Source organism: Mesoplodon bidens, assembly GCF_964165515.1.
Source record: "Mesoplodon bidens genome assembly, chromosome: 14".
In the NCBI taxonomy this organism is placed as follows: domain Eukaryota; kingdom Metazoa; phylum Chordata; class Mammalia; order Artiodactyla; family Ziphiidae; genus Mesoplodon; species Mesoplodon bidens.
The window spans coordinates 10,398,452-10,419,109 of NC_138170.1; the positions used below are offsets into that span (position 1 = coordinate 10,398,452).

General features: G+C 44.4%; 1 protein-coding gene across 4 annotated transcripts in view; it reads right to left on the reverse strand.

Moving 5' to 3' along the window:
* Positions 1-20,658, reverse strand: part of REEP1 (receptor accessory protein 1) — a 112,847-nt gene that overhangs the window by 44,445 nt on the left and 47,744 nt on the right. For all 4 annotated transcript variants that reach the window (XR_014017422.1, XR_014017423.1, XM_081254023.1 and 1 more), the window contains exon 2: positions 15,043-15,115. Coding sequence is in view for 2 of the 4 variants with exons in the window: in XM_081254023.1 (XP_081110149.1) it covers positions 15,043-15,115 (73 nt within the window). In the remaining 2 variants the exon portion in view is untranslated. The remainder of the gene's footprint in view (positions 1-15,042; positions 15,116-20,658) is intronic.

Below are 20,658 nucleotides of genomic sequence, written 5' to 3' on the forward strand. Positions count from 1 at the left end.
CCTATCTTTCCCCAGGTTGGTCCAGTTCTACTCCAGACCTTGGGGCTGGGGGCAAACAGGCTGTTTCCACAACTGACCCAGGCTCAAGCTCTAAGTAGACTTTAGGTGGCCTTCAATAGCCCTCAGGTGAGCCAGGGAGACCTGAAGACCAGCAGTGACTCAGGTTTCAGTCAGGTCATTTGCCCAGGACTAACACCAGGTGAATAAAGTTTTCAGGCCTCCACAGAGACACACCTTGGAATAAACTTTAACCTGGCCAGACTCTCTGATACGGAATGATGGTAATTCTCACTGGTCATTTAAAAACCCTTCCAGGGACTTCCCTGGTGGTCCAGTGGTTAGGACTCCATGCTTCCACTGCAGGGGGCGTGGGTTCAGTCCCTAATCAGGGAACTAAGATCCTGCATGCCATGGTGTGGCAAAAAAATGAAAACAAAAACAAACAAAAAAAACCCTTCCATGTGGGAAAGCCCCATAGTCCCTCCCAGAAACTGGATTTTTTCTTTTAATCTCCCCCATGTGACCATCCTTTTCCATTTCTATTGTCTCTCTTCCCCAATTGAGACCTTGGTCCCCTCTCTCCTGAACTACTGCAGGGGTCTCCTGACTGCTTCCCTGTCTCTTGGCTTTCCCCTCACCAATCCATTCTACAAACTATCCCCATACTAATCTCCCCAAAAGCATGAACTCAACCTGTTAATCCTCTATTTAAAATCTTCTAGCCTGCAGCATAAAGTCCAAATTCCTTAGTCTGCTCCTTCTGGCTTTTGGAAATGGTGGGGTAGTTTGTATTGGACTAATCCTCTTGCCAATAATGATAATAAACTCTGAACAAAATATTTTATTTTATTAATTGATTGATTGATTGACTGCCGGCCACGCCGCGCCACACGACTTATAGGATCTTACTTTCCCGACCAGGGGTCGAACCCGCACCCTCAGCAGTGAAACTGCAGAGTCTTAACCACTGGGTCGCCAGGGAATTCCCTGAACAAAATATTTTAAGACAACTGTTTGAAGGCTAGAAAAGCTATCAAAAGCTGGCAGAAACTGGAAAGGATCCAACTCTTGAAATAAGGGGACCACACCAGAGTAAATCCATGTTGATGCCGTTAAGGAAACTCCCTAGCTGGCAAATCATGGGGCAGATAGAACTCCAGAAGAAACCCATAGTCTCATTTGCCTGAGGAAGTGGAAAATAAGAGTTTGAGACTGCCAATGATGCTGGAAGCTGAAAAGGAAAAATCCCCAGTAAGAGGGAAGCCATAAGGGGGTAGGCCCCCAAATCCACATATAAATTCCTTTCCATTTCTTGGCTGGCTCCTGAATTGCACAGAATCAGGTAATATTCCAAGGTGACTGAGTAAAATACAGCTGGAAAACTGAGAGTTGAACAGAGACTCAGTTTCTGCCCTCTGGAGGAGAAATAGAGCTTGGAGTTCAAGTTCTGCCAAATTAGAGGAGCTTGGTAAACATTTGGGAATGTCCAGTGAAACACCTAAAAGGCCATACGTTAGGAATAAAAATTATGCTCTAGGACTAAGAGATTAGCTCTAGGACTAAGAGCAAAACTGAAATACACCTGCCCCAATAAAACGTAAAACCTAGCTGCCACAAGGTCAAGATGATCTGTCAGAATTTAACTGCCTGTGAGAACAAAAATTAACATTCTTCACAAGAAGGCAATGCAGATCTAGAGTCCTATGATGTATCATACATAACAGTCCAGTAAACAAGAAAAGCTATATATATGAAGAAACAGGAAAACATACTCCATGGTTAAGAGAAAAACTGGTCAATAGAAACAGATCCATATTTGACCTAGATTTTATAATTAGCAAAGACTTTAAAAAGTATAAATGTGTGTTGAGACAACTAGATATTCACATGTGAACGAATGAAGATGGACTTCTACCTCACACCATATACAAAAAATGAACTTAAAATGGATTAGAAACCTAAATGTAAGAACTCTTACAAGAAAACACAGGAGTAAATTTTTGTGACCTTGGATTAAACAATGTTTTCTTAGATGTGATATCAAAAACACAAGCAATGAAGGAAGAAAATAGATAAATTAGATTTTGTCAAAATTTAAAACTTTTGTACTTCAAAGGATACCATCAAGAAAGTGAAAAGACAACCCACAAAATGGGAAAAAATATTTGCAAGACAATATCTGATATGGTATTTGTATCCAAATAATAAAGAACTCATACAACTCAATAATAAAAAGACAAAACCCAACTTAAAATGTGCCAAGGGCCCATATCTTTTAGAAAATGAATCAGTAATTAATAAATCCAATACCCATTTATGATAAAAACTCTCAGCAAAGGAATAGAGGGGAACCTCTTCAACTTGACAAAGAACATCTACAAAAAACCCTACAGCTAACATCACACTTAATGGTGTGAAATTAGATGCTTTCCCACTAAGATCAGAAACAAGACAAAGAGGTCCCCTCTTAACACTCTTATTCACTATCATACTGGGAGTCCTAGCTAATGCAGTAAGACAAGAAATGAAATAAAAAGTATACAGACTGTGAAGAAAGGCATAAAACTGTCTCTTTTTTCCAGATGGCATGACTGTCTATATAGAAAACCTAAAAGGACTGACAAAAACAAAACCAAAAAACCTGGAACTAATGAACAATTATAGCAAGGTTGAGGACACAAGGTTAATATATAAAATAATCATATAAAAAGTATAAAAACCAACTGCTTTCTTATATGCCAACAAAGAACAACTGGAACTTGAAATTTAAAAGAAAAATACCATTTATATTAGCACCAAAAATTTTTAATTACTTAGGAATATACCTAACAAAATATGCAAAAGCTCTGTATGAGGAAAACCTCAGTACTCCGATGAAAGAAATCAAAGAAGATTTAAATAAATGGAGAGATGTTATATGTTCATGGATAGGAAGACTCAGTATTATCAAAATGTCAGTTCTTCCCAACTTGATCTATATATTCAATGTAATCCCAATTGAAATGCCAGCAAATTGTTTCATGGACATCGACAGATTAATTCTAAAGTTTATATGGAAGGGCAAAAGATCTGAATAGCCAATATGATACTGAAGAAGAAGAACAAAGTCAGAGAGCTGACACTATCTAACTTCAAGACTTACTATAAAGCTACAATAATCAAGAGAGTGTGGTATTAGTGAAACTACAGATAAATATATCAGATAGACTAGACAAATAGAATAGAGCCCCAAAACAGACCACATAAATATAGTCAACTGATCTTTGACAAAGGAGCAAAGGCAAATCGATGGAGAAAAGATAGTCTTTTCAATAAATGGTGCTGGGAACAACTGGATATTTGCATTCAAAAAAAATTGATAGATGTAGACATTGATCTTACATCTTCCACAAAAATTACTCAAAATGGATCACAGACCTAAATGATAGATGCAAAATTATAAAATTTCTATAAGATAACACAGGAGAAAATCTAGGTGACCTGGAGCTTGTCAATGAATCTTAATACATCACCAAGACTGTGACCCATGGAAGAAAAAAACTGATAAGTTAGACTTCATTAAAATAAAAAACTTCTGCTCTGCAAAAGACATTGTTAAGAGAATGAAAAGACAAGCCACAGACTGGGAGAAAATATTTGCAATACATATAACTGAAAAAGGACTTGTATCCAAAATATACAAAGAATACTTAAAAGTCAACAACAACAAAAATAACCCAGTTTTTAAAATGGCAAAAGATCTGAAAGACACCTCACCAAAGAAGATATACAGCAACTTATTAACAAATATTTTGTTATAAAAGCTAAATTTTTCTTCTGTCACCACTTAACAAGACACTTATCCTAGGAGAAAAAGGGTGGGTTCAATATTATTTTCTTTAAAAAGTAGAAATATGTTAAAGAATCTATAGGGAAAGGTAGATATAATGAGTGTAGAGATGGGAGATTTCAAGAGAAAGAAGGAAAATTTTTAAAAGAACTAAACGATATCCTAGAACTGAAAAATACAATATCTGAAAAAAAAATTTTTTTAATTATTGAATGGAATTTATAGCAGCTTGGACACAAAAAAAGATTTGTGAACTTGAAGACAAGACAATAGAGTCAACCAGGCTGAAGTCTAGATTGGAGGAGGGCAGGTGCGGAATGAAGAGTCTCAATACCTGTAGAACAGCATCAAGCAGTCTAACACATATGGAATAGGAACTCTAGAGGAGGGAAAAAAGAGAATTGGACAGAAAAATTATTTGAAGAAATATCGACTGAAAATTTCCAAAATTTGACCAAAATATCAGACCCACAAGACCATGGAATCCAATGAATTGAAGCAAGATAAATATGAAGAAAACCACACCTAGCCACATCATAGTAAAACTGCTAAGAAGCAAAGAGAAAATCTTAAGCAAGGGAAAAAAGACATTACATACAGGGGAATGACAATAAGAATTATAAGAATTATAACTGACTTTTTATCACAAACAATGAATACCAGAAGAAAATGGAATAACATCTTTAAAGTGCTAAAAGAAAATAAAAGTGTCAACCTATAATTCTATACCCAGCAAAAATATCTTTCAAACATGAAGGCAGCAGTTCTGGTGAAATCTCCATTGTCTTTGTGACTCTGAAACGTGGCACAATAGATTAATTAGAGGCCTTCTCTATTTAGAAAAACAAGACGGTCCCCTGGAAACAAGGCTGGCTTAGTCCATCAAAAGAAACTACTAAGATGCTACATGCTATCAAGGTTATCTGCAGCAGAATGGGCTCCTTATCAGGGAGCAAACAAGATCTAGTCCAGCTGTAAAGTCCATGGCATACTGGGGCCCAAGATCCAGGAATTCCCAACACTGGCATCCAGATACACTGCCAGGAGCCTGAATTCCCTCTCTGGAGGCTTTTTCTTTTTAGTGTTCAAACCACACTCTAGTATCTTTGGTTAAAAACAAAGGAAAATGACAACAACAATTAAAAAAATATTTTTCCTTGACACAACCCTTAGATACAAACTTCTCCAGTGGGTCACCTACACTTGCAGTGTCTACTTCCTCATCCCTCACTTACTCAGTGCACTGCATCCATTACATCAAAACTGCCCTCACTGGGGTCTTTGTAACATATTTCAAGGGGGTGTAAGGGACCCTTTTTCAGTTTTTCACTTGACTTGCTTGCCTTTTCAGCTAGATGTGAAACTATCACTTACTGAAAAGCTCTCGCAACACTACCTGATTTCCCTCTCAGCTTTCTGGCTACTTCTCAGGCTCATCAGTTCCTCCCCAGGGCTTTGCTCTTGACATCCTCTTCTAACCCCAGACTAGACATTTTCCCTGAAGGAAGTTCTGCATTCTTCACCTAACACAGCCAATGAATCACCAAGTTCTGCCACTTCCACCCTCTTATTTCCCTTGAACTTATCTTTTCTCCATCCCTCTACCATTACTTCAGACCACCACCATCTCCTGCCTAGAACAAAACTACAGCCTTTTGATTGGTTTTTATACCTCTACCCCCTTCCCAATCCGTCCTCCATATTCCAGTCAGAATGACCCAAATTTGATGATTTTCCTTCCTAGCTTAAAGCCTTCAATAGCTCCTTATTGTTGTTACAATAAGGCCCAAATTCCTTAACTTGGCTTACAAGTCCTTGCATAAGCTGGACATTGATTACCTCCACCAAAAGCTCTCCTCCTCACACATACCTTCTCGAATTTTCCACTCCAATTATAACAAACCTCTTTCAGTTTCCTAATAGAGCATCTTCTTTTGCCTCCAGATTTCAGCCCTCAGATATCAACTTAACTGTCATTTCCTCCAGGAAGTGCCCAAAGTTTACATATCCTCTCCTTTCTTCCTCCCATGGTATCATACATGTTCCCTGTCATAACACTTACCACTCTGCTTTGAAAGTACCTGTTTATTCTGATGTTTTCTTCCTACATTGTAAGTTCCCTGAGAGTAGAGACCAGTTCTTCTTGCACATCATTATATCTTTTGTACCCAAGACAGTTCTTGGCACGTAGTAGGTTCTAGGTGAATATGTTTTAAATGCCTGGATTAGAATGCTGGGTGTTGTGAATGGAAAAGAAAGAACGGTCTCAAAAAGGTTGAGATGGAATATACTTTGGAAAATACTGGTCTAGGTGGCTTTTTGAGAAGACAAAATTAGACAGCTTGCAAAGCAACAGATGCTCCCCATGAGATGGATGGCTAGGTATACACGGGATGAAAGGGTCCTGGTGAAGCCAGGGCATGAGTGACTGATAGTTATGGAGCCTCTCACACTAGCAAGAAAGTAAAGAAAGAGCCAATTTAGGGAGAAGAAGCTAAGCTCCATGAGGCAGAGGACAGTCTGGGGGTCCCAGAGGACATCCAAGAATGCCCAACAGGCCTCTGGAAAGGCAAAACTAAATCTCAGGAGGGAGGTTGAGGCTGAAGACAAAGGTGAGGGAGCCAAGGCAGAGAGGAGGCTGGAAGTGTTAGCCTAAAAGAAGTTTCCATCATGTACTCCTCCACTTTAAAACACTTCCATGCAGAAGGAAGGGTCTGAGAATGACTCACTGAGCTTAACAAGGTAAATGAAATACTGGTGACTCATTCACGGAAACCATAAATAAAGTACCTGGAAATGGTTTTCCCCACTAGGACTTGGAGAAACCAAATATAAGTTATTTTTCCAAGATTTGAAATAGAACTTGCCAGGTTTGAGGGATTCTACCCCAAATTCCCTGCAAGATGAGGGGGAGCTTGGGTGGGCCAGCATCCAAAAAAGAGACAGAAAGTTATTGCTGATTTGCGAGGTTATCACTGGGGGCAACTCTGGAGTGGACAGTTGACAGCGTAACTGGGAACTCCCTCTGGACTGGTCAAGCACAGGAATGAGAAGACAGGAGAGCAGTGGTAACCCTAGGCCATAATAAAGGGTGGGAAGCAGAGCTTGTTGACCTTCCATGAGCCACAGAGGCAGGCTGAGACCTCACAGCCCATCAGACCCTGCCCCCAGGGCTCCTGGGAGCCTGCAAAAGGCCTCCCCCATGAGTTGTGGAGACAGCAAACTCAGCCACCTCTTAGCCTCGCCTCACCTTTAGCCTCCCCGATGCAGTCACACTAATATTTCTTGAGCCTCTCACATTCCCTCCTGCATCCGGGCCCTGCTTCAGCCTCAAGGGGAATTCCCCAGGCCAAATGACTGAGAAAGGACAACTGTGAGCCTGGTTGACAGATGAGTCTGCACCATCTGCTGGCACGAGCTCACAGTGGACAACTGTATAGTCAGGGGTGACCTGGAGAGAGTGGGGAAGGAAATTCCCTGCAGGCAGAACTCTGAGCAGCACAGTTAGCCTGGAAGAAGAACTGTCCTGAGGTAATACATTTATACTGTCACCAGGTTTATTAACTGTATTTTCTTATTTTCTGTAGTCCTGATGCTGTGACATCTGGGGTCCTGCTGACTGGAGAGAGACTGCCCCCTCTAGGACTAGCTAATTCTTGAGACATTCTTGCCCCAGAGCAAACATGCAAACTGACCAATCCAGGATCCATACTCCAAACTACCTCCTTTATGGAGCTCTCGTAGCTTGAGCCAATACTTCCCAGCCCTAATCATCCCAGGACCTGGTAGCAGGTAACCAGAGGCAGCCCCCACACCCCCGAGCCTGCTGAAGTTATTCCAACTAGCCAGTTCTAAGCTGGCTTACTCTGCCTTGCCTTGCCTTTCCCACAGAAACCATGATAAAGGTCATTGCCCACATTTTCCCCTCTAACTCCTCACTGACCCTGGTGCTTCTCCATGTGGCCCTGCATGGTGTGCTGTGCCTCCTACTTCCAGGGAACTGTGAGTAAAAGCTTCTTCCTCCACGAGCCATTTCTGTGTCTGCATGCCTTACCATACCTGAGTAAAACAAATCTGGGATATATTTTAAAACACCAGGTAAGAATTTGGATAGATGATGAGGTACTTGGAAGGGACAAGACTGACCGATTGGTGTTGAGGTGGTTTGGAAGTTATATGAATGGGCCCACAGAATGCAAATATTTGTGGTTCTTGCTAATGCTCACCAGAAGGTCCTGATGGCAGAGGAGGCTCTTGGTAATCAGGTGGATGAGATGACCAGCCCTATGGATGTCTATGAGCCTTTTACCTCAGCATGATATTGCATGTTCAATGGGCTCATGGACCAGTGGTCATGTAGACAGAGGGAACACATGGGCTCAGCAATGTTCATCCCTCTCACCAAGGGCGACCTGGCCATGACCCTGCTCAGACACCAAGTTGCCAGCAGTAGTGACTAAGTATCTCTAGGACGGTACCATATCTTAAAGCACCAGCCAGCATCCTGGGAGCAGGCTCATCATAACAAGCCGCTTCCTTCATAGAAAGGGCAGCATAGACTCTTTTCTGGAATATTCATTTATTGGGTATGCGGACTTGCTTCTCCCACTGCCATGTTTCTGGCAGCCATACAGCAAGCTGTGGACTCAGTGAGTGCCCTTTTCATTTTGATGTATCCCAACATTGCTTCTGACCAAGGGCCCTCTTCTACAGCAAAAGAAATATGACAGTAGGCTGATGTTTTGGGGCACCCCTGATCTAATCATGTACCCCAGTGCCCTGAGGCAGCTGGCCTTATACAATGCTACAGGAGCTTTGGAGAGTTCCAGAAAAGAACCAGGTGGGAGTCAGCGTTCTGTGAGGTGATATGCTGTCCTAGAGGATGCAGTTTCCTCTCTGAACTAGTGACCAACACTAGGTACTGCATCTTAGCCAGAATCTAAAGGTTCAGGAACCAAGGAAATGAGGGTGGTGTTTCTTATGATTAAGCCTAACACTAGCTCCTTGTAACTCAAAGTGTGGTTCATGGGCTGGCACCACTGGAAACTCCTAGGAGCTTGTAGAATCTCAGGCCCTACTCCAGAGCTAATGGATCAGAATCTGCATTTTAATAAAACTCTCTATTTATTCATATGCATGTTAAAGTTTGAGAAACACTGGTCTAACCCACTCACAACACTTCTGCTTCTCATCCTCAAACCTCTGAACTCTGCTTTTTAATAATTTTAATACTCGAAAGATGGATGCTTCCATGAGGGATATAAAATGGTTCTGATGAAGTGGAAGCAGAGACTAGAAGGTCACCTGGCCATTTCAAGACCACCATGCCACTAGGAAATAGATAATAAAGGGACTCATGGGCTTTCATGGGGTGACTGATCCTGCTTATCAAGGGGAACTAGAGTTGCTACTACACAATGTGGCAGGAAGGAGGGTGGATGGAATTTAAGGGTCCTCTAGGGGATCCCCTAGTATTGTCTTATTCAGAGGCAAAGTCAATGGATCACTACTACAACCCTACAGAGGTAAGACTACTAAGGCCTCAGGAATGAAGATTTAGGCCACACACTTGAGAAGAAACCACACTGAAGGCACAGGGGAGCACTGATTGGATGGTGGAAGAGGGAAGTAATAGGAAAAGTTGTGAAAGACTTTGGAATGGGTGCCCTGTGGGATGCTAGGTGCTGTCCAGAGCAGCCTTCCGAGTTATCTTAATTCTGCAGGTGTCTTGTTTTACAATGTCTTTGAGCTATTTTGCAACTTTGTAAGTTACAGAAAACTGATTACAATGCAAATAATTTAGTCTATAGATGTGCCAAAGAATTTTGTCCAATGGAGGTACAATTGGGTCCAATGGCCCTGCTTCCCAAGAAATCAGTTGAATATCTACGAACAAATTCATTTAGTCATTCCTCAATGCTTATATATATGTATGTTCTTTGGAGTCTCCTTTGAACTGTTTTTTAACACCTTACTGGTTCCCTCATTACTTAATGAGTTAAGTAAAATTTTCAACATGTGTTAATTTTATATTTGTACAAGAATCATTATTTTACCCTTTTAAAAATCATCTTTTAACAAAAGACATAAATACCAACTATGAAATCATGACCACTTGCCTAAATAAGGACTGCGCCTTCTATCCATTTTCTTCCTTTCTGTGTTAGGTATAAATTTAAATATTTTAACTAATTTTATTTTTATTTATTCTCCTTCTCCCCCTAATAAAGTATATAGGGTGTATCAGTGATGGTTCACTTGACAATTTAATTTTTAGAGTATTGAATATTAAGGTTAGATCCTGTCAGAGCCAGAGGATACTGGAGCTGGAGCTGGACTCAGATGAAGAATTGGATTTAGCAAGCGTCAATAAATGAGTGGTAGAGAATTCTTGTTGGAAGGTTTATTTTCTTTTTCTTTTTGGCTGAGTTGGGTCTTCGTTGCTGTATGCGTGCTTTCTCTAGTAGCGGCAAGTGGGGGCTACTCTTCATTGCGGTGCGTGGGCTTCTCATTGCGGAGGCTTCTCTTGTTGTGGAGCACGGGCTCTAGGCACGTGGGCTTCAGTAGTTGTGGCTCGCGGGCTCTAGAGCACAGGCTCAGTAGTTGTGGCTCACGGGCTCTAGAGCACAGGCTCAGTAGCTGTAGCGCACGGGCTTAGTTGCTCCGCGGCATGTGGCATCTTCCCGGACCAGGGCTCGAACCCGTGTCCCCTGAGTTGGCAAGCGGATTCTTAACCACTGTGCCACCAGGGAAATCCCTGGAAGGTTTTTTTAAAAGCCAAAACCTGGGTAAAAAAGTGGATGTGGATGTTGTGCAGCCCAAGAAGTAACTGTAATATAGATCGTTATATTATATATATTTCCATATATATAATATAAAGGCATACCTCGTTTTACTGTGCTTTTTTTAATGCACTTTGCAGATATTGTGGGTTTTGGGAGTTTTTTTTTTTTTTTTTTTTTTTTTACAAACTGAAGGTCTGTGGTTAACAAGTCTATTGGTGCCATTTTCCCAAAAGCATTATTATTTTTTTTTTTTGCGGTACGTGGGCCTCCAACTGTTGTGGCCTCTCCCGTTGCAGAGCACAGGCTCCGGACGCGCAGGCTCAGTGGCCATGGCTCATGGGCCCAGCCGCTCCACGGCATGTGGGATCTTCCCGGACCCGGGGCACGAACCCGTGTCCCGTACATCGGCAGGCGGACTCTCAACCACTGCACCACCAGGGAAGCCCAAGCATTATCTTTTAATAAAGGTGTGTATAGTGTTCTTTTTAGACATAATGCTATTGCACACTTAACAGACTACAGCATAATGTAAACACAACTTTTATATGCAGTAGGAAACCAAAAAGTTTGTGTGACTCACTTTTTGGTGATATTCATTTTATTGTTGTGGTCTGAAACGAAACGTGCAATATCTCTGAGGCTGTGTGTGTGTGTGTGTGTGTGTGTGTGCATGCGTGCACATGTGTGTGTGCGCACGTGTATATGTATCTTTTTTTTTAAACTACCAGCATCCAAAGCCTTCTCATTTGGAGGGTGTCTCCCAGCGTGCAGGTCTTTACGGGAGGCAAGGCCTATTATCCTGGCTTGGAAAAATCAAATGCCCCTACCCAGGGTTTTGAATCTTCATGAAATGTTCCAAAGCCATGGGCAGCTGGCAGCCAGTTCCATGGTGGTGACCTGGGCAGCAGCTTCCTAACCAGACCCTTCCTGAGGTATAAGCTTGGCTGTCACCCAGCCTTCTCAGATCTTCCCCAATTTCTGAATATCTTTCCCCAGGCTTCTAGTTAATCCTACAAATTCCCATAAATTCCTTTCTGTTTAAGTTTTTGTCTCAAAACCTTGACTAGTGCAGTAAGTTTGGAAAGACATAAAAAGCTATGAACGTCAAGAGTGGTGTTTCTCAAATTGAGGATCTTGTTAAAAATGCCAATTTTTATTCAGGAGGTCTGGGTAGGGCTTGAAACTCTGAATTTCTAACTAGCTCCCGGGTGATGTTGATAATGCCGGTCCACAGACCACACTTTGGGTGTTGAGAACAACAGCACTGAACGTGGGACTTCCCTGGTGGTCCAGTGTTAAAGATTCCACCTTCCAATGCAGGGGATGCGGGTTCGATCCCTGGTCAGAGAACTAAGATCCCACATGCTGAAGGGCAACTAAGCCCGTGCGCCACAACTACTGAGCCCGCACGCCTCAACTAGAGAGCCCGTGTGCCGCCAACTACAGAGCACATGTGCCCTGGAGCCCTCGCGCCACAACGAGAGAGAAGCCCGGCCACCGCAACAAAAAATCCCACGTGCCGCAACTAAGACCCAACACGGCCAAAAAAATAAAGAAAATAAATAAATATTAGAAAAAAAGAAAAGAAGCACTGAATGCTTGTAGAGAAGTGGCTGGCAAGTAGGGAGAGCAAGATCAGGAAGGTTCAACACTGTCTAATGGAGTTTGGACTTCATCCTGCAGGTAATAAGCAGCCATGAAAGGATCCAGGGGGAGTAAAATGAATAGATTTCCATTTTTCAAAGGCTTGTAGAAATGATGTAGACAACAGAGCATGAGATGAGGGACAGGAGGTGGAGGAAGCAGTTAGCGGTACGGCAGGCAGAATAACAGCCCCTGCCCCCCAAATGTCCTCGTCCTAATCCCCAGGACCTGTGAGTATATTACATTATAAGATACATGGGACTTTGCAGTTATTAAGTTAAGGACTTTCAGATGGGAAGATTATCCTGGATTATCCAGGCAGACCCAATGTATTCACATGATCCTTACAAGTGGAGAATCTTTCCTGGCTGTGGTCAGAGGGAGACAGGATTACGGAAGAACGGTGGGAGACGCGATGCTGCTGGTTCTGAAGATGGAGAAGGAGGCTCGAGCCTAGGGATGCAGGTGACCTCCAGGAACTGGAAAATGCAAGGAAATGGGACTCTCCCCTACAGCCTCCCAAAGGAGGCTTGATTTCAACCCAGTGAGACCCATCCAACTTCTGACCTCCAGAACTGTGAGATAATACATTTGTGGGGTTGTTTTTTTTTTTTTTTTTTTGGCTGCATCGTGCAGCTTGTGGGATCTTAGATCCCCGACCAGGGATTGAACCTGTGCCTCCTGCAGTGGAAGCCTGGAGTTCTAACCACTAGACCACCAGGGAAGTCCCGCATTTGTGTTCTTTTAAGCCACTAAATTCATGGTCATTTGTTACCGTGGCAATAAAAAAAAATCGAATACAGGAGGCCACTGTGGCATTCCAGGAAACGATGATGAGAGCCTCACTGGAGAGACAGGCAGCACAGAGGGAGAGACCTGGTTTGAAAGATTTTAAGGAGGATACAAAGGAAGGGTCACAGTCACCACCTGGGCGTCTGGGTGGCGACGGGTGGTGAGGAAGGGACAGGAGTTAAAGGAAGTTTCCAGGTTTCCCTCTTGGACAAATGGGTCTGTTGGTCAAAAGGAGTGTGAATGCGCGTGGGAGAAAGCACATGAGCATGCACGCAAGTGTGTGAGGTGAGCGCATGTGAAAAAGTGCAGGAAAAGGAGGCAGGTCTCCCGTAGTACCACCGGGGGCCTTGCTTCCAGTTCCATTTTTACCGAGAAACTGTCTAATCTTAGCGCTCAAGCGTTCCCTCCTGGGAAAAGCACGTGCTCACCGCCAACACAAACAGCTGCTCCGCTTGTCAGTTATATTTTTCCATTTAAATTAATGATTGCCGTTCTAGTCATAAGCCAGGCTCCTGTGAGTTTAGATAGAGCAAAACAATTCACCAGGGTTTGCTCTCTCCCGGATGAGCGGACAGTGTTGAGTTTCTACCCCTGCAAATCGGAGGATCAGACCTTGAACTGCGGTGACCCCTGCTTTGCTTCCTTTCCTGGCACAGTGTCCCCCCCTCCCCAGGCTGGAAGCAGTCGGGGAAAGGGAGACCTGGAGGAGGCTGCCCAGTGCTTTCCCCTGGGCCTAGCCCATTAGGAATCATGAAGTTCTGTGCTTGCAACTTAACAGCTATTTATAGTTCACACTCTGAGATGCGTTCACAGACACATGCTGGGGACCCAGCCTCCACAGGAGAACACGCCCCGTCTGGATCCCCTGCTTCGTAGCAAATGCAAGCCAGGCAAGCAGTTCTAAGAAACTCAGAGAGTGGGTGTAGGCAGCTCTGGTTGAGCTGATCTGGAGGTGGCTGGTTTCATCCTAAAGACATCCTGGGAAAGCTGAGAACTTTCAAACCTGCTTTGAATGATTTCTTTGCCTGTGCCTAACTTGCCAAGTGACCTCTTCTGAGTAAAAGCAGAGCAAAGACTCTTTGTCCCTCACAACGCTAGGCGCTAGGATTGTTGATATCCACCCACTGCTCAGATGAGGAAACCGAGGCTCCTGGAAGTGAAGATTCTTGTCAAGCATTGTGCCAATCAGACATCAGAGCCAGGGCTTGACTTCAGTCTCTTGATGACAAAATCTGTATCTTTTGTACTTCGACCTGGGATACTGTCCTCCCTGGGGAGGGACACTCCTCCCTCCCCAGCCACCCCCCACAGGTCTTCATCAATCAAGGTGTGGTCTGATGGTTCTCCTGCCCAGAGGTGCCCAGCACATTTAGGGCTGTGACTGGGGCACCCAAGTCACCCAACAGTAATACAATCCTCCAACCAGTAAGGACTCCGAATCCCCTGCCCGTGTGTTCAGCTCTCTGCGAGGTGCAGTGGGAAACAGTCACAGGAGGATGATAACTCCTGCCCTCTAAAAGCTTATAAAGCAACAGGGCTTAAACTGTAGGGTGTTCAAATCACAGCACCGGCATGGGGATCCCAATTGCTAGGCAGGGTCTGCTGGGCTTTAGGACCTGTGCTCCTGCCTCCAATGCCAGACGGTCTCCCAGTAACACTGCTTTCCAGTCCAGACAAGGAAACTGAGGCTCAGAGAGATGATGTCACTCTTCCAAGGCCATCGAGTGGCCTGTGGCCACTGGGGGCCTCCAATTCCAGGTGCCATTTCCCCTTGCCAGGCCTCCCCGCTCTGCTCACTTCCACACTCTAGGTCTAAAGAGGAGGTCTAGCCGGGAGAGGACTCCTGGGTCACACCCAGCAGGTCGCTGTACTGCGCTGCTTCCCAGCACCCACCAAAGAGGGCATCTGCGCCCCGCCCCTGCACTGCTCGCCCAGATTCCCCCATCGAACCCCATCACCACCACCACCCCGCCCCCAAAAAGTGCTACTTACATATTCTTTAATGTCCTTCGATTTCACAGCCTTGTAGGAAGAATACGCAGGGTAAAGGGTGCCAAATATTAGCCTGGAGGGGAGAGAGGGGAAGAAAGAGAAATGTGATTTTCATTCATCCTATTTGGTGGAAAGTGTCATCTTCGATGCAAGAAGCATCCTCCAAGCTACAGAAAATGCTGCTGTGAGGCTTGATTAATTTTTCTGAATGCCCTGAAGATTTTCTGCTCATGGCTGGGACATGCTTGGGAACCTCTATGTCCTGTTACAGCTCCACACCGACCTCCTTCAATCTGTCATTTGGCAACACAGCAGGGTGGTTTGAGGTCATGAAGCCAAAAATGGGGCCACCCTCTGGAAAGGCCGAAATTATATCTGGGGAGCAAGATAAGACAGCTAAGGGGACAAACGAGTAGTCTGAAAGGAAGCAAGAAATTTAAGAAAGAGAGGGATGGCCACAGCGCCAAAGACACAGGCAGCTTGGGGAAGCCCACTGGATTCCGTCACAAGCCAGCTCAGAGAGGAGGGTCTCCCCAACAGCCCCATGCTGTCCCGCCCCCTAAGCAGTATTCTCAGATACCAGGGAGAGTCTTCCTTCCTCTGTGAGCCTTTCCTGACCTCAGCACCCCCTGAAAATTAGGTTCCTCTCCTGTTCTTCACTGCCACTCCCTGGATAGTCCCCTTTCTTAGCCCTTATCCATACCACGTGCAATCGTTTTATTCAGTGTCTGTCTCTCCCACAAGACTTGTAAGTTCCACAAAGTCCAGGATGGTGTCTATCTCGCTCATGTAACCACACCCCCTGGGCCTGGTAAGTGCTCAGTAAATACATGTTCATTCTGGGAAGTCTCAGAGAGTGGTGAAGCAAAGGCCAGAGCCATCCAGGGGACACTCGTGACCTTGGGACTGAGGTCTCAGCAGCAGGGGGATGCCAGACAGCACTGGTCTGATTCAGCAAAGCCTCGGGCACAACACCACAGGCTCCAGTGAAATAAACACACCGCCCTTTGGCACAGATGCCCTGCTTATTAGCCACATCTGCCAGGGTGGTGTCCAGCCCCTGCCCTGAGGCAGTGTGTGAGCAGCAGAAGAGGCGGGTGGAAAATGCATCTCGACCCAGTGGCCCACAGATCTGCTCCTCTGTGAACCCCGATGGCCAACAACATCTCCTGAGCAGTCACAGAGGTGGGAAGCACGGGCACCCAGCCCAGGGAGGCCACTGCTCCGTTCGTCTGCTGGACTCACCTGTGAAGTGGCTGCCAGTATCCCCCGACCTGGTTCCCTTTTGACAGCACAGGGACAGCAGACGAATTTGCTTTCCAGTCTCTAAAAGCTCTGAAACACTGATGTGTAAGGGAGCAGACTCAGTATTTCACTGCCCAGGGGAAGGAGAATGGGATGAAAATGGCGAGTTCTTTTAAATCTGTTTTGGAGCAAAGAAGTAACAAACGAAGCAGGCCCAAGCCAGAGGGGCTTGGGACTTATGGCCATTCAGACTGAGTCCCCCTGACAAGGCCCTTCTCCTACCTGGCCTCCCAGACCCTCTTCCCTCAGCTCCGGACCCTAAGGCCAGCAGCTGTCCCCCAGTGAGCCGGGCTCGCAAGCTCACAATCTGTGACTTCCTGCTGTCTGGCTCTTCTGCCTGAATTTTAGCACATGATCTTCCCACAACCCTTTTCCCCCCCCCCCTGATAAAGTCTCACTAATCCTTTAAGACCCATCTCAAAAGAGCCACTTCTGTGAGTCTTCGATCACTTGTCCCTCAGAATTTTCTTGACACTTGTTAAGTCTATTACAGTCCTTATGTGGTAGTTTTAATTTTTTAAAAAATTAAAAATAATGCTATTAATATCACTGATTACCCACTAATGCCAGGCACTGCTCTACAGCCTGTATATTCTCTCAACACCCATACGGGATAAGAATTCTTACTACTCCATTTTACAGACTAGGGACTAGGACACTGAGGCCCAAAGAGACACAACAGCCAGGAGGCTGAGCTGGGATGTGAGCTGGGTAGCCTGACAACAGGCTTACCGTCTTCTCCCAGGGCTGCCTGGGCTGGTTGAGTCAGACCATCCAGGCCTGGGTGATTAGTGGGGTCCCTGGCACCTCACACAGCTCTTTGCCCAAGTGGGTGCCGGACACATGTCTGATGGGTGAATAAATGTCAAACGATTGCAACCTCTCTCCAAGGAACCAGCCCACTTGAGAGATTCACATGACTCTCTCTACAAGGTCAAGAGGAAAGCGGTAAAATTCTTAGAAAGATCTAATGCTGCTTAAGAGCTCAAGGTCGGCTCAAGAGCGGGAAGGGAAGGCTTGAGTGCCATTCTCTAGGGGGGAGACGGGGTTCTGTGCTAACACACTCCTCCCAGTTTTCTGTGAATGGAGGCTTGCCCGGCGCCTCAGAGCCGCAGAGCTCTGCACCCACCCTCCCTCTGCCCACTGCCATTTCCTGCTACCCAGAAGGCCCCTCCCCAACTTACCGCCTCCATCTATCTGCCTGCTGCATTCCTCCTATCTTTGCCTTAATTCCTCCTATTGCTCCAAATTAGGGGCCTTCAGCCGGGTTGCCTCTCCCACCTCCTCCACAGCTGCAGGGGAGGGACCATGAGCCTCATGTGAATTCTACCCTCTAGGGCAGTGGTTCCCAACTGGGGGTGATTTAGCTGCCTGGGGGACATCTGGGCAATGTCTGGAAACTGGTTGTCACAGCTGAGAGAAAGCTATTGGTATCTAGTGGGTGGAGGCCAGGGATGCTGCTAAACACGCTACAACATACAGGACAGCCCCAATAAAGCATGATCTAGTGCACAGCATCAGAAGTGCCGAGGCGGAGAAATCTTGATCTAGGGTGATGTTTCCCGGTCCTTGGGTCCTGGACCCTTCACCCAACCATCACGGGCAATCTGCCCCAAGAGTTTTTTAAAAGTGCCCAGAGTCCCAGGCAGACAGCAAATGCAGTCCAAAATGGCAAAGACCATACACCTACCCCATTGGCCAATGTAACTCTGAAGCTACTTATCAACTTTTTTTTTTTTGCGGTACGCGGGCTTCTCACTGCTGTGGCCTCTCCCGCCGTGAAGCACAGGCTCTGGACGCGCAGGCCCAGCGGCCATGGCTCACGGGCCCAACCGCTCCGCGGCACGCGGGATCCTCCCGGACCGGGGCATGAACCCGCGCCCCCTGCATCGGCAGGCGGACTCCCAACCACTGAGCCACCAGGGAAGCCCAAACTACTTATCAACTTCTGACCAAGGAACAGAGGTACTGCTCACAGGAATTAACGGTTAACTGTGGCACCAGTTATAGTCACCGAGAAGGACTGCCCACCATTTCCTGGAGCCTGGAGTGACTGCTGGGGAGCAACTGTTGGCCTAGGGCTCAGCTACAAGCTGTGGCACCACCGCTACCAACTGGGGCCAAGACTTTTGTAAACCATGGAAATAACAGTATCTTCCACAGTCTTCTCAGGCATCTTAGTGTTGGGCCAACAATTCCCAATGCCAAACTATCTTGAAAATTAAAAAAAATCAGTACTAGCAATATTTTTTTCTGAAATTAATTTTTAAATGTAAAACAACAGGCTTATTCGTACAGTTGTTCATGTTATGATAAAACAAAATGAATTTAAGAAATGGCACACCATAAGAGCAGAAAGTAAGATCTACCCCAGCTTGGAGAGGTCTCTGTAGTGTAGTGAATAGGGTATGGGGCTTCGAGGTTGTCTGAGAGACTGAATTCAAATTACGGCTCATGCTATGGTAACATGGTGATTTGGCATAGGTTGTAAGCTCTCTCAATCTCAATCTCAATTTCTTTATGTGTAAAAAGGGGAAAAACAATAACTATATCATGGTTTGTTGTATGGATTAAATGAGCCTGAAGAAAAAAAAAAGAAAAAAGAAATGGTACACCACACAGGGGCTTTCAGAATACTGAATTTCTTGACCTGGATGGTAGTTATGCAGAGTTTTGCTTTATAATCACAAATGTATATTAAACTGTACACATATGTTCTATGTACTTTTCTGTAGTACATGTTATATATAATTTTTATTAAATAATGTGCCATATTAAAAAAAAGAATTTTCTAACAAATGCTGGAGAAGGTGTGGAGAAAAGAGAACCCTCCTACACTGTTGGTGGGAATGTAAATTGCTACAGCCACTATGGAGAACAGTATAGAGGTTCCTCAAAAAACTAAAAATTGAGTTGCCATATGATCCAACAATCCTACTCCTATGCATATATCTGGACAAAACTATAATTCGAAAAGTTACACGCACCCCTATGTTCATAGCAGCACTATTTACAATAGCCAAGACACGGAAGCAACCTAAATTGTCCATTGACAGACGAATGAATAAAGAAGATATGGCACATATATGCAATGGAATACTACTCAGCCACAAAAAAGAATGAAATAATGCCATTTGCAGCAACATGGATGGACCTAAAGATTATCATACTAAGTGAAGTAAGTCCGAAAAAGAAAAACAAATACCGTATGATATCACTTGTATGTGGAATCTAAAATATGACACAAATGAATTTATTTACAAAACAGAAACAACTTACAGTCATAGAGAACAGACTTGTGGTTGCCAAGGGGGAGAGGAGGTAGGGGAGGGATAGACTGGGAGCTTAGGATTAGTAGACACAAACTATTATAATATATATAGAACGGATAAACAACAAGGTCCTACTGCATAGCACACAGGGCACTATATTCAATATCCTGGGATAAACCATAATGGAAAAGAATATGAAAAAGTATATATATATAATACACATATTATATATATATATGTATGTATCTGAGTCACTTTGCTGTTCACCAGAAACTAACACAACATTGTAAATCAACTATACTTCAATAAAAAATATTTAAAAAATGAATTTTCACAAAAGGTCTTCCAAGTCATGAAGGTACATTGTTTCCTCTGAACATTAAAAGGTATTAAAATTTACACTGATTACATTTTGTGCTTTTTGTTCTTAATAACATAAAAATATAGAATTTCTTTTTTTTTTCTTTTTGAAGATGGTAAGGCAGACTTTATCGACATAAGTATAGGGATCACTGCAAAGGGATTTTACAGGGGGCTGGGGAGAAAGACCAGGCTCAACTCCAAATACAGCATGGGCGAGTGGGAATTTATAGCCAAGGAGCACGGTGGGGGTCAGTGGATGGAAAATTACTAAGAGGAAACATCAGGGATGAGGGGTATTCTGGCTAAACCAATCTAACAGATTCTTGCTGAAGACAAGCCAGGGTGATCAGACATCACTGGGCGGGGAAGCGGGGTGGAGGATAAAGAACCTGATCAGACATCTTGGGTGATCAGACATGGGGGCAGGGGGGAGGTTCTTGCTAAAACCAGATTTTACAGCAAACTACAGGGATGGGCCTAGGAGACGGTTCAGGAACCTGACGAAAGTTTGGTCAAGCAAAGAATTTTTGTCAGTCTCCCTCTTGTTCAAGGAAAGGAAAGACATTCTTCTTTCCTCTGAATAATACAAGTCCATTTCCTCACTCAGTTGTCTTTTGTTCATTACAGACCGGCTGAATCATCTACTTGGTAGTACAGGATGTTTGCTGGGTGGTAC